The following is a 15,517-nucleotide window of genomic DNA, read 5'->3' as shown; positions in this document are numbered from 1 at the left end:
GTTGGCCAGGACTTTCGCGGAAAGCGTCATTGTCAACCACGGAACAGGTGCCCGTCCGAACTGTTCTATTCGAAGATGTACGAACCCGTACCGAAAAACGTTTTATTGATTAAGATTAGCGCAGTAAATTTATTCTCTCTCACAAAACGAATCCCTGACACCTACTTAAAATTGACATTAATACTTATAAATAACAATTGTAAAAATCAATATATACAAAATTGTTTAATTTAGATCCTTATTTTTGTAGTTAGTGCATTCATAAAAGAATATACTTGCTAATGCTTACAGATAAAATTTACAAAACGAAAATCTTAATTTTGAAATCTGGCGGGAAAAGAGAAAGAACGTTCGAATTTTCTCATATGTAAAAACTGGCTCAGAAGTTTGTGTTTCATCCCATCCTTTGGAGCCGTGTTGTGTTATCTAGCATTGTTGATTGTGCTCTGTTTGAAACAGATCAGTGTGTTTTAAGGTTCTCTGATAAAATGCCACCCAAAAGAAAGGTGTAGAGACATGTTCATCAGTTTATTTTAGTGTTCAGATTTTTTTAGGTGGACAGGTGCTTTCTCTCTGCAAAATATTAATTTTAAAAATGCATACAAGTTGATGGTGTATGTTTTTTCAGGAACCTATGGAATATAGTTTCCTGGTTTTAATAAAACCTGTATTAATGATTTTTTTTACGCTTTCTCCTTCCATGGATTTGATGTTTACATTAGTTTATTTGTGTTGAAAGGCACCTAGATCTACTAGCTGTAGAACTGTAGCATTATGGTTTTATATATTAGTCTTTGGCCATAACGCTACCTGTAATGCAAATATGATGCAATTTACAGCGCAGGATTTTCTGCGCACAGTTGGGGAGAATTTCTCCACTTTCTAGCATTGGTCAATCAACTACCTTTCACTCTCTAATTCTAGACATATTTTTTAATCCAAACTGTATATTTTATCCACCTCCTAAACCTTTACAATCATCTCTTCCGACCAGAAGACTTACTTGTTTTGAATTTTCTGCCATCCGACAAAAATTCAAAACAAGCGAGTTAATTGGTCTGTAGAGACAACTATAGAGGGTTAGGAGGTGGATAAAATATTCAGGTTGTTTAAAAAATATGTCTAGAATTAGGGAGTGAAAGGTAGTTGATTGACCAATGCTGGAAAGTGGAGAAATTCTCCCCATCCATGCACAGAAAATCTTGCGCTGTATATTGCACAATATTTGCACTACTAGCTTATTATGGGATCTGTAGCGTTATGGTCAAAGACTGGTATATAAAAAACCATAACACTACATCTGCAGCTACTAGATCTACTTGAATAGGCCTAGTTGATTTTACTAGCGTAGATAACATACGTCCCTGATATTATACACATTTTTAGCAGTGCAGTGTCTTTAGTATTCAATAGTGTAGTAAAATTGTAATATAATTGATAAATGTGATTTTTTTTTCAGAACATATACTGCAAATGTAAACTATAGATATTTATTTGTAAAACATGTAATGTAAATGTAAACTGCACTATAAGTTAGAGATCAAATATTTGCCTTAGAATGAACAAATAATGAATATAATTTCTCTTCTTTAGGCAAAGAAGGCCAGTGAAAAGGTAAGACAAATTTTGCAGCTGAAACATTATTTAGAGGATATAAGGTAGCAAAATGTAGGTTTACTATCTACAAGCAAACTCTGTCGGAGGGGTAGCTGCAGAACTGTAGCTCTCAGGTTGAGAAAATTCAAACAGATAAGCGAGAGAGCTACAGATCCAAGCATTGTAAAAACATTCTATTTACACCGCTCACTTCGGGTATTATTTCTCGTATTTAATGCATTCCCCTTAATTAACATGGTATCCGTTAATTAACCATTTCATAGATAGCCATGTGTATTTATATGTATTTAATCATTCAATAGAGTACCTGTCAAAGGTTATGAAATGTGGGTTCCAATTGTTACATTTAAATACCATATAATATGTGTCTTATTACATTTAATACTACATAATATGTACCTTTTTACATTTAAATACTACATAATATGTGTCTTGTTACCTTTTCATACTTTCTTCACAGACGCCTGCCACAGAAGATTCTGGAGCGGGAGACACAGCCACTGAAGAAAAGGTTTGATTTAATTTTGTTTATTCGTTGTTGTTTTTTAAACTTTCAAATTATATTAAAAGATAATAACTTAACAAGATTGAATTGAAACTTATCTAAATTTGATGATATACAGATTATATATATTTTTAAATTAAAACACAAAAGAATAAAAAAAATTAAGGTGAAAGTTCTTAATTTGAGTCAGACTGTGGCTTAAAGATGATGAATATTAAAAGAGATATTAATTATAAATTTTGCCTAAACTTTATCGATATTTTTTTAAAGCCTTCACCAAGCAAGAAACAGAAAATAGAGGCAGATGGAGATTCAGGGAAGGTAAAATAAGATCCTGTAAATAGACCCTTTGAAAAAAGTCTTGTGAAAAAGGTACTTGTAAAATGGAACCTGTAAATTAGATCCTGTAAAATAGTCTGTAAAAAAGATCCTGTTTAAAATGGACCTGGTAAAATGGAACCTGTAAACTAGGTCCTGTAAAATAGATCCTGTAAAATATACTATAGATTCCCCACTTTACCTAAGAAGTGAATATTGTGAAATGTCACATAGACATCAAATTGTGAGGAAATGAATTTAGGAGTCAACTGTTGATGAGGAGTTTTTGGATGTATTTCAGCAACATTATTAGTAGTATCTTCTTTTTTTTTTTTTTTGATAAATAAGCCTCTTGAGAAATTAGGTGGTAAATTCCTCATGTATTTAGGAACCTACAGTAGATCATGGAGGGAAGTGAGAGAGTCTTGCTGCCATCCTTCTTAATTTATACTTTGATGGATATAAATATCTTATGAAGTTTATATGGTAACTCAACATACAAACTGATAGTGCAGAGTGAACGTGTTTTTGCTCTGTGCTTGTATTTACACATTTTGTCAAATTTTATAAAAAAAATATTTGCAGGGAAACAAATTGTATGTGATTTTAATTATTAAGATAAACAAAATTCAAATTTCAGTTTTTAAGTTCATGCAGATGTAGCACATAGTGCATTTTCTTCCAGAATATTTGTATATCTTATGTGACATAAGATTTATTTATCTTTAACCTTTAGAAAGGTCCAGCAAAAAAAGGAAAGAAAGCCCCCATCCGTAAGGAGGATACAATTGAACCCTTACCAGAGGGGACTGACACCTCATTTCCCACTGAGGTCAACCCCGATGCCAAGACAAAGGACGGGAGGAAATTTTCACTGAAGATTGCCTCATGGAATCTTAATGGCATTAGGGCCTGGTATGATGTGAGTAATTTTGCTGATTGTTGCTATGTATTTATTATGGAAACTTATGACTAACTTATGCTTAATTGATAGCAGAAAATCTTTTTTATGGTAATTAAGCTATTTTGTTGAGGTAGATTCTCTGAATTGTAAGAGCATGCCTTAATATTTGAGACATTCCCCAGTATTCTATAAGTTACTGATGGTTAATAAAATAAATTTTCACATGTAATTTTCACTGTATACTAATAATTTATTTAAATCCACAAATACAATAAACATACATAAAATTGTGTCATTAATAATATAATCATTTGGAAATTCGTAGGCATACCATATATTTAAATTTTTCAGATTGCAGGTGTTTTTTAAATTTATAGTTATGCATGCTTTCATATCTTTCAGAAAGACAAGATGTCGTACATTAAGACTGAATCCCCCGACATTCTGTGTGTCCAGGAAACCAAATGTCAGGAGGATCAGTTACCTCCCGGGGTCATTGACAAGAATTACCACATTTACTGGTCCCCCGCGGAGAAAGCTGGGTACGCAGGGACGGGACTGTACAGCAAAAAGAAACCGATTAAAGTCACATATGGGATAGGTTAGACTAAGTGATCATTGATGTTTAAAAATTAAATACTAGATATAAAATTAAAATTCATTTTTATTTATTGAGAAAATACATTAAGTTGACTTATTTCGTTCATGCACTTTGATGTTTAAAAAAATTCTAATATTGTAAAATTTCAACAAAATTTTTTTTTTTCCAAATGAGGCTTAAAATAAAGTGTTTGTTTGTTGCACTTGTGTGATTGAATTTTTGTGCAATGATTCCGTGTTCTTCTCTTTATATTTTTTTTTCTGCTTCATTTAATGAAATCAGGTGTTGCCAAGCATGATGACGAGGGTCGAGTAATTACAGCTGAATACGAAGATTTCTTCATGGTCAATGCTTGTAAGTATTCCAGAGGAATGGTTACTTTTGGCCATTTTATAAAATTTAAATTTATGAAATGAAATATAGAAATGTTTCACAAAGTTTTGATGTGAAGCAAAAAATCTAGTGCCTTTTCAAAATTGCCAATATTTCTGATTATATGAATTTTTTTTTCTGAGTGAACAACTTTTATATCCACTTACAGTATACTACCCTATTTAAACCAAAAAAAAAAAAGGAGGAATCCGACTTGCATATTGCTAAAAAAAAAAAAAATTAGCACTAAACTGAAGTAATTTTATTAATTGTACCAGTATGTTTGAAAAAAGTATCTAATTGATTACTGATACCAAGTACCAGTAACATGACCTATTTACATGTAAAAGTTTCAAAAAGGATTTGACATTAGTATATTTATTCAAATTGACATTAGTATATTTAATTAAATTTTAGATGTGCCAAATTCTGGTAAAGGGCTGGTGCGACTGAAGTACAGAACCGAGGAATGGGACGGTGCCTTTACTGATTACCTGAAGAAACTGGACGCCAAGAAACCTGTGATCATGTGTGGGGACCTTAATGTGGCCCACACCCCTGTTGGTAAGTCAGAAAATACAGAAAAACACAGCTCTGTGGGGTTCATAGAGGGGTATGTGTCTTACATATGATTTTCAACATCTATAACAGTGTTTAAAATTGTATGAAAATTGTTTGCTAGTTTATTAGTGTGTGGTATTCACAGAAAATATGACATAATTTGTGTTGTGGAAAGAGGATTTAGAAGGTAACAGGAGTTATCTCTCCCTGCTTTACAAGAAGGTTACAGGAGTTATCTTTCTTTGCGTTACATAAATCGATCATGTTATGGCAATAACTTCATGAAAATATGTTTATACTAGCAAATTTATGATGTTGTAGGAAAAGATATTCATGTATATGCTTTTGTCACATCAAATTTAATTTAGGAAGTTTGAAATTGAATGAAGATCTCTATATTAGTACGAACTGCAAAGAGCTGCATGTTAGTTGTTCTAACATTTATTGGTACTGGTTAATGATATTCTACTTAGATTTCATATTATTTTTGCACATTTAGAAAAATTCATTGCATCATTATTTTGAAAATCCATATTTTTATGCCCCCCTTTGAAGGAGGGAGGGCATATTGCTTTGCTGCTGTCGGTCAGTTGGTCGGTCTGTCTATCTGTCAGTCCACCAACATTTTTTGTTCATTTTCTTTGCAGAGGTTGCACATACTGAAATGAAATTTGGTATACAGATTTATCATAAAAATGCCTAGATCAAGTTCTGTTTTGGGTATTTTGGGTATGATCCAGCAATTTTTGACAGAGTTATGCCCCTTGGACCTAGAAAAATTCCAATTGTTTGGGAGGGGGGGGGGGGTGCCATAAGTGTTTCACAAACATCTCTCGTTTCTCTTATTTAACAATTCTAACTCTTCAAAAAAAAAAAAAAAAAAAAAAAAAAGCAAAATTAAAGCAAAAACAACATTTGTCAATAAAAATGATATACTTGTATTTGATATATTTGAGAGGTACAGAATCAAAATATTGAACATTTACAATTGGATAAAGATACATTTGAAAGATACCCCCTCCCCCCCCTCGAAAACATTTTAACCAATGTAATATTAATCTTTACAATTTATTTTACATTGTACAGTTGTTTTATTTAGAATTACAAATGGTAAACCAACCCCATATCCAAACTACTGGAGAATGATAATTACCTTAAGCTTTTTGTGCACTTTTAGTATTTACATATGTTTTTTTTTTTTATCATAGATCTAAAGAATCCTGCTACCAACAGAAACAAGACCCCTGGTTACACGGACCAGGAGAGGGAGGGCTTCACCAAGCTCTTGGGGGAGGGTTTTGTGGACTCCTTCCGTGCCTTGTACCCTAACGCCAGGGACTGCTGGTCATTCTGGACATACATGATGAATGCCCGAGCCAAGAACATTGGATGGTAAATTAGAAGATTTGAAGATAAATATAGATCTAGCTCAGTGGGATTTTTTTTTTAAAATCTGTACTTACTACCGTATATACTCACCTATAAGTCGGTCCGCCTGTAAGTTGGTTGTATTTTTAGCTCACCTGAGCCGAAGGCTCAAGTGAGCTTTTCTGATCACATTTTGTCTGTAGTCCTTCTTCTCAAGAACAGCAAAGCCATGATGAGTCATATTTATATGGGAGCATCCTCAGGTAGTGAAGATTCAAGTTTGTTCAAATCATGACCCCCGGGGGTAGGGCGGGGCCACAATGGAGGATCAAAGTTTTACATAGAAATATATAGGAAAAATCTTTAAAAATCTTCTTCTCAAGAACCACAAAGCCATGATGAGTCATATTTATATGGAAGCATCCTCAGGTAGTGAAGATTCAAGTTTGTTCAAATCATGACCCCCGGGGGTAGGGCGGGGCCACAATGGAGGATCAAAGTTTTACATAGAAATATATAGGAAAAACCTTTAAAAATCTTCTTCTCAAGAACAGCAAAGCCATGATGAGTCATATTTATATGGAAGCATCCTCAGGTAGTGAAGATTCAAGTTTGTTCAAATCATGACCCCCGGGGGTAGGGCGGGGCCACAATGGAGGATCAAAGTTTTACATAGAAATATATAGGAAAAACCTTTAAAAATCTTCTTCTCAATAACAGCAAAGCCATGATTTGTCATATTTATATGGAAGCATCCTCAGGTAGTGAAGATTCAAGTTTGTTTAAATCATGACCCCCGGGGGTAGGGCAGGGCCACAATGGAGGATCAAAGTTTTACATAGAAATATATAGGAAAAATCTTTAAAAATCTTTTTCTCAATAACAGCAAAGCCATGATGAGTCATATTTATATGGACGCATCCTCAGGTAGTGTAAATTCAAGTTTGTTCAAATCATGACCCCCGGTGGGGGGGGGGGGGGGGGGCCCACAATTGAGGATCAAAGTTTTACATAGAAATATGTAGGAAAAATCCTTAAAAATCCTCTTCTCAATAACAGCAAAGCCCTAATTGGTCATATTTATATGGAAGCATCCTCAGGTAGTGTAGATTCAAGTTTGTCCAAATCATGACCCCTGGGGGTAGGGTGGGGCCACAATGGAGGATCAAAGTTTTACATAGAAGTATATAGGAAAAATCTTTAAAAAACTTCTTCTCAATAACAGCAAAGCCCTAATTGGTCATATTTATATGAAAGCATCCTCAGGTAGTGTAGATTCAAGTTTGTTCAAATCCTGACTCCCCGGGGGTAGGGCAGGGCCACAATGGAGGATCAAAGTTTTACATAGAAATATATAGGAAAAATCTTTAAAAATCTTTTTCTCAATAACAGCAAAGCCATGATGAGTCATATTTATATGGAAGCATCCTCAGGTAGTGTAAATTCAAGTTTGTTCAAATCATGACCCCCGAGGGTAGGGTGGGGCCACAATGGAGGATCAAAGTTTTACATAGAAGTATATAGGAAAAATCTTTAAAAATCTTCTTCTCAATAACAGCAAAGCCCTAATTGGTCATATTTATATGAAAGCATCCTCAGGTAGTGTAGATTCAAGTTTGTTCAAATCCTGACCCCCCGGGGGTAGGGCAGGGCCACAGTGGAGGATCAAAGTTTTACATAGAAAAATATAGGAAAAATCTTTAAAAATCTTCTTCTCAGGAACAGCAAAAGCCCTTCTGATGAAGAACCTCAAAGCCATGATTTGTCATTTTGATATGGAAGCATCCTCAGGTAGTGTAGATTCAAGTTTGTTAAAATGATGACCCCAGGGGATAGGGATGGGCCATAATGGGGGATCGAAAATTTTACATAGGAACATATAGGAAAATATCTTCTTCTCAAGAACTGAAAATCATGTTTAGTCATTTTGATATGGAAGCATCCTCAGGTAGTGTAAATTCAATTTTGTTCAAATGATGACCCCCGAGGGTAGGGTGGTGCCCAATAGGGGGATCGAAAGTTTTATATAAGAACATATAGAAAAAAATTTCTTCTCAAGAACAGAAAAGCTATGTTTAGTCATATTGATATGGAAGCATCCTCAGGTAGTGTAGATTCAAGTTTGTTCAAATGATGACCCACCCCTTGGATAGGAAGGAGCTACAATGGGGGATCAAATTTTTACAAAGGAATATATATGGGAAATTTTTTTAAAAATCTTCTCAAGTACAATAAAGCCATTTGTTATATTGACATGGAAGCATCATCAGGTAGTTTAAAATTCAAGCCCCACCCCCACCCCTTATCTTTTCAATACTGAACTGATTTGTGCTTTTGCCTTGCCAATGTGCTCAGGTGAGCGATGTGGCCCATGGGCCTCTTGTTTGAGGTTATTTTGGATGGATTTGCCATTGACCCGCTTATAAGTTGGTACAACTTTTTGCCAGAATCAGTTGACAATTTCAAATCAATGCTCTAATGTTTTAACCTGGTTTCGATTAATATTCTTTAGAAATTTAATTTTAAATCATTAAGAAAAATACATAATGCACACCTAAGATAAAAATAAAGTTATTTAAATATGTAAATACGTGTACTTTATGTATAATCTTAGAATACATAAATGACATATATCCAGACTTTGTTCAAAGATAATCGTGGGAAATGTTTATAAAATACAACATTACGCCGTCCAGAAAAACTTATCTTCTTATGACTCGCCTATAAGTCGGACATAGAGTCTTGGACCAAAATTTAACTCCCAAAAAAACCGACTTATAGGCGAATATATATGGTACATGTAAAAGTGCTTATAAGTGGCTTTGGACCCTGCATCAAAATCAGTTTGTCTAAAATTTCTTTTCACCACACTGATTGAAGATGCTTAAAGACTGCCATACATTGAATTTGAGATCGTTATAGCAAAAGTAAAAGATAAGAACAGGAAAATGAATTGCAAAAGAATGTATTGCTTCCTACAATTCCATAACTATAACTTTAACATACTGGCTTGATATGCAACATAGTTTGGAAATTGTTCAAAAGAAGTTATAATCTAAATCAAGGACACACTATGAACAACAGGCTGATCAAACTTTTATGCAACAAATCATCTAGATTTTATATTATCTCAATACAGAATTGAAGTACTTAACATTTTGGGTCACTTTGTCAAAGGATATGCTTCAAAAATTAAGATAAGAATAGTGGGGAGACCTGGATTTATCATTTAGTACAGTCTTTGGTTTAATATTGATAGCTAATTACATGTTTGTTTGTTTCAATACACAAGTAAGGAACCTCATATTAGCTACATAAATAAAGTACTGTTTTAACATCGAATATTTTATAATTTAAATTTTGTTCCTCTATGCATACATGTGATATGTACCGGCTGTACGCAAAATGTACAGTTTTTCGAGCCCATTCATCGTGTACCGGCGGGACACCAAAATTCACGGAATATGAAAATTTGTACAGTATTTTGAATTTCTCGCTAAATGTTGCCATTTTCCTCATTCTCGCTCGCGAGACACTGGAAAACGTCACCTGTGTTTGACACTTGACCTTCTGATAATTGTGTAGTGTACACAAACCATCGCGTGCGAAGGTGTGAACTGCCAATTGGGATAATTATCTTGCTATAAATCCGTATCAAATACCCCTTTAGGTAGCTTTATTTTTTAAGGGGTACTTAATTACTGTTAATGTTTCGTATACGTAACTTGATTGAAAAAAATTAAGCCAACTTGTAAGGTTGATATACATGACTTAATATACGTGAATCTGACCCAGATCTTCGTAGGTATAAAAGATACGATGATTATTACAATGATTACGATGGAATTTCAGAAGAATTTAAGCGATATTTTATACCATTTTGTGTACCGTTCTTTGATAGGCAGTGTACAGTTTTTTCACCCAAATTCCAGTTTTTTTATGGCTCCTGTACAGTTTTGTGGTCTTTGACTTATCACATGTATGCCTCTATGCAATTGTATATGCAAAAGCCTCATTATCAAATTAAGTAATGAAACAAAGTGTTTAATAATATAAACAAATGAGAAACAATTGTGAAATAAAGGTTTTAACTTGTTCCTCAGTCACGCACTGTCGTGCTGTACAATTGATTTTATTTGACAGGCGATTGGACTACTTTGTGATCTCCGAGCAACTCCAGAAAGACCTGTGTGACAGTGTTATCCAACAGAAAGTCATGGGTAGTGACCACTGTCCAATCATGTTACTGATGGCAGGGCTAAAGTAGGAGAAGCCACAGGGCTCCAGTAATAGAATACTTAGATACGGATCATTGATGTAGGACAAGATTTCTTTTGACTTACAATCTTGTGAATGAAACGAACCAGATATACATGTAGATCTGTGTTGATGATCTGTAAAATATGGATTAGTGTCTTTGTCTATCATAGATCTGCTTTTACACTTTGAAACTCTTTGAGTATCCTACTGTGGGATTAGAGACAACACTTTTTAGAAGGTTGTATGTAGTAACCCCTAATATGTTTTCATTGATGGCCAAAAATATAATTGTTTGATTTGTGTTTAGGACAGAATCAATTTCTGTAAAAATGGTTATTTACACATGGGCTTAGAAAAACTTAGTTTGAGAACTAAAGTTTTCTGGTGAATTAAATTTCAACTATAAATTTTTTCAACGAAAAAAAATGTTAGTTCAATATTTTCAAATTTTAAAAAAAAATGATATAGAAAAAAAAGTAATTTTTGTTAATTTTAACCTCTATGGAAAATTTTTTTTTTACTAATTTGTTATATCAGTGTGTATAACTGTAAAATTTTGCAAGGAGTTGTTTTTATAGCATTTTGCTGGTGAATTCAAGAAAATTTTATCCGGGATTATACTACACAAGATTTACTGGAGTAGAAAATACACAACAAAGAATTTTACACCAACTTGACTAAACCACCAATGTAAATAACCATTCCTACAGTATGTGCATTTGTGAAATCTAGGTTTCTGTTGTAGTAGATTTTGTCACTGAATGTATGTGTTTTTTTCCTTGTAGTTAAAACATTGCTGTATTAGATATACTAGGGTATTGTTTTTGTCGTGTATGTTTAGTGACTTCAGAAAATTGTATGTACTAATGTCATTATGTCATACAATGAAATGTATTTGTTGTCTGTAAAGTGGATTGTGAACATATATTATTATACCCCCGCTCCGAAGGAGAGGGGGGTATACTGTTTTACCCTTGTGTGTCTGTCTGTCTGTCTGTCTGTCCGTAACAAATTTTGGTCGTAGTTTTCTCAGCAACTACTCATTGCAGATGCTTGAAATTTTAGCACAATCTTTGTTTAGGCATGCCATATGGTGGGATTCATTTTTGTATGAATTCTATGTCAACTTCCTGTTTATCTGTGCGTCTGTCTGTACCATACATAACAAATTTTGGTCGTAGTTTTCTCAGCAACTACTCATCGCAGATGCTTGAAATTTTAGCACAATCTTTGTTTAGGCATGCCATATGGTGGGATTCATTTTTGTACGAATCTGATATAAACTTCCTGTTTATCCATGCGTCTGTCTGTACCATACATAACAAACTTTGATCGCAGTTTTCTCAGCAACTACTCATTGCAGATGCTTGAAATTTTAACACACTCTTTGTTTAGGCATGCCATATGGTGGGATTCATTTTTGTACAAATCTAATGTAAACTTCCTGTTTATCCGTGCGTCTGTCCGTACCATACATAACAAATTTTGGTCGTAGTTTTCTCAGCAACTACTCATCGCATATGCTTGAAATTTTAGCACAATCTTTGTTTAGGCATGCCATATGGTGGGATTCATTTTTGTACGAATCTGATATAAACTTCCTGTTTATCCGTGCGTCTGTCCGTACCATACATAACAAATTTTGGTCGTAGTTTTCTCAGCAACTACTCATCGCATATGCTTGAAATTTTAACACACTCTTTGTTTAGGCATGCCATATGGTGGGATTCATTTTTGTACTTATCCAATGTCAACTTCCTGTTTATCCGTGCGTTTAACCGTACCATACATAACAAATTTTGGTCGCAGTTTTCTCAGCAACTACTCATCGCAGGTGCTTGAAATCTTAACACAATGTTTGTTTAGGCATGCCATATGTTGGGATTCATTTTTTACTAATCCAATGTCAATTTCCTGATTATCACTGTGTTTGTCCATAACTGAACTTGTGTATTCACATCAGAGCGGGGGTATTATTAGTGAGCATTGGCTCACAGACTTCCTGTTTTTTTTTAATTATATGAAGTACTGTAAACCAACAATTTTTATTCGTGATTTGTTAGTTTTGAAATCTATCCACGACAACTTATTTGTATTTTTGTGACTGAAAGAATATTCTTCATAAATGCACAGTGAAGGAAATTTTTTTTTTTCGCGATAAAAATGTGTGCATAAAGCAAGGTCACAAAACTTGTGGATATGTCTGGCATGTAAATAAAAGTTAGTTAACACCAAGCCAAATCAAAAAAAAAAACTTTTTTGAAGAAGTTGCATTGAGAATGTAAGGCATACATGTGTTTGTATGTGCTTGTGTCTTCTACTGCCATTTAAAATCTGTAAACAAATACATGTTTATTTTCACTCAATATAGTTTATTTTTTTGTTTTAGGACATATACATGTACAAACTTTTTATTACGTACTTCATTTTATGAATACATGTTGTTTGTATGCTGTTATAGCTTTTTGTGCATTTTTAAAATATTGGGCTGGGCAAAAATACCGATATTCAGAATATTGCGGTATGTTGACAAAAAATATCATATTGCAATACGTTTTTGTAATACCGGTATACCGGCAAAATGCTTGGACTCTGGAATTCTATCATAAAATATACTGAAAAGTGGTCCGAAAGGCTTGCGATCACGCCAAACAGTAAGACAAAAGCTGTTGTATGGGTGTATTTCGTTGCATAACTGTAATTCAATCAACAAGATATCTTTTTATTGGTTATTTATCAAAGATATGTACTTTCTGTATGTAAAAGGAAGATAAAATAATAAGAAAATACCATTTGAATTTTTTGTTGAAGATATTGCAGTACATATCACAGTACAGTTAAAAATATTGCAATATATTGCAATGCAAAATATCTAGCCAATACCCAATTCTTGAAGACAACAATCAATGTATTGCATGTTGAAATAAACTTTGAGGTTTCAAAACTGCAGTAAGGGCCGTTTTCTTTCAAAGTTTTTTATTTGGAATGTATGCAATGAAAATAAAATTATAATTATTATTTTTCATTTGTATTAACTTTGTACATTTGCATTGAAGATTATACCATAATGGTTACCTTTTTGCATCTCCAATACCATAAATAATGATTACCATACATAAACCTGTAATAAGATAATACAACTGAGGGTGTTTTGTCATAATTGGATCCTCTCCACTCCTTCACTCATCCTTTTTCAAAAGTCCACACAATTTTAGACCAATTTTCATAAGTTAATTTGTATGGATAAAACTTCGATGTAGATAGACATCTATTTTTTACCATATTTTTTTTTACACTTTTTAGCTCACTTCAACGAAGTTGAGATGAGTTTATGTTATAGCCCTAGCGTTGGTGTCCGATTACACCACATCTCGGTTAAAGTATTTGGACCAGGTCCATTCCCAAGTATCTAAAAGCCCTACCTGGACCAAACTTGCATGCATGATGCACACTGCCAGACTTGCTTCGGATGCTGGATCTGACCTGCATTTTCTATATGAGTGACCAGGTTAAAGTTTTTGGTTGAAGTCCATACCCAAGTAACTATATGCCTTACCTAGACCAAACTTTCAGAGAGTGGGTCACAATGAGCGATCAAAGTTTTACATAGGAAAAATCTTTAAAAATTTATGCTCAAGAACAACAAAGCCATGATTGGTCATAATAATATAGAAGCATTCTCAGATTATCAGATAATGCAGATTCAAATCATGACCACCCCAGGAGTATAGAGGGTTCATAGCAGGGGATCATAGTTATACAAAGGATGCATAGGAAAAATCTTTATATTTAAACTTTTCAATACGGAGCTGATTTCTGCTTTTTCATAGCCAGTATGTTCCTGTGAGTGATATGGGCCTCTTTTTTATCTCTTCAAATCATAGACTCTGGAATAAGGATGTGGATAAGTATGAATCTAAAATTGGATTTCCATATCATGCATGTTTATAGAAATAAAATTAAATAAAAATCTTTTATCAGAATAGCAAGGCCATTTTAGTCATATTGATATTGAAGCATCCCCATATTGTGTAGATTGGTGTTGATAATGTTTTCATGGGAAGTGTGATAGGAAAATAGTCAGCAAAAGAATCGGTGCAAAGTTCAATTAACATGGGCTGGAGGGTGGTTAACGGAGTTACGAAAAAGTAAAGTCAACAATACATGTATTCAAATCAAAATATAAATGTTATTTCAGATGACAATTTTTTCCCCAAAATTATGCAAGTTGGGAGCAAAAGGTTAAATTTACAATCATTGCAAGCCAAATATTTGAAATTTGTATTGAGAGCAGTTCATGTCACCAATGTATGGAAGACCGGAAATGAAAACAAACTTTATTACACATGGGAAGTTTAGGATATTAGGACAGACTTTATTTTATTATTTTATTTTCTTAAAAAATAAATATAATGTATGAATTTAAAACATGATTTTTTTTAAACTTATGGATGAAATATATGGAGATAACGAACAGTATTCAAGCTCAAAAGTCCATTTAACAATAGAAAATAGGAGCAGAGCAAACACGGACCTCTAAAACATCAGAGGTGGGATCAGGTGCCATGGAGGAGTGAGCATCCCCTGCCGACCGGTCACAACCGCCGTGTGCTCCTTGTCATGACTTGGAAATAACGGAAAAATCCGACGACAATTCAGTGTGTAAATAATGGCCTAACAATTAGTATGAAAAACGTCAGTCAGCATTTGACTCAATGATAAATTGTATTTGCTGACAAGGTCATTGTATCGACCATAGAACTTACGAAATGATGACTTTAAAAGAGACTGCTGATATTCTTGTTTCATCAACTTGTTTTTCAGTAATTTACCTCGTTTTAGAAATTGTACATACGTAGAGCATGCTCTTGCGTATCGAATCAACTGAGAAATATAAACCCCGTATGCAGGTGATGAAGGTATATTGCTGCATAAGTAAGGGAAGTTGACGATTGAAAAGTTAAAGTCATCACGTTTATCATAAAGCTTGGTTGTTAGATTACCGTTAACG

At 33.8% G+C, this 15,517-nt stretch overlaps 1 protein-coding gene across 1 annotated transcript; it reads left to right on the top strand.

Annotated features, from left to right (window-relative positions):
- Window positions 1–379: 379 nt before the first annotated feature.
- On the top strand, window positions 380–10,633 carry LOC133200285 (exodeoxyribonuclease-like). The gene is made up of 10 exons (XM_061336105.1): window positions 380–506; window positions 1,594–1,614; window positions 2,078–2,128; window positions 2,393–2,443; window positions 3,177–3,362; window positions 3,747–3,945; window positions 4,228–4,299; window positions 4,735–4,881; window positions 6,087–6,270; window positions 10,390–10,633. The coding sequence occupies exons 1-10, from the start codon at window positions 489–491 to the stop codon at window positions 10,511–10,513; spliced, it is 1,053 nt and encodes a 350-aa protein (XP_061192089.1). The 5' UTR covers window positions 380–488; the 3' UTR covers window positions 10,514–10,633.
- The last annotated feature ends 4,884 nt before the right edge of the window (window positions 10,634–15,517 follow it).

Source organism: Saccostrea echinata, unplaced genomic scaffold (assembly GCF_033153115.1).
Source record: "Saccostrea echinata isolate AGI-Se365-2 ecotype Australia unplaced genomic scaffold, CSIRO_AGI_Sech_v1 ptg000038l, whole genome shotgun sequence".
Lineage (NCBI taxonomy): Eukaryota > Metazoa > Mollusca > Bivalvia > Ostreida > Ostreidae > Saccostrea > Saccostrea echinata.
Note: the sequence above shows the minus strand (reverse complement) of the source record. Positions and strands in the feature narration are given on the sequence as shown.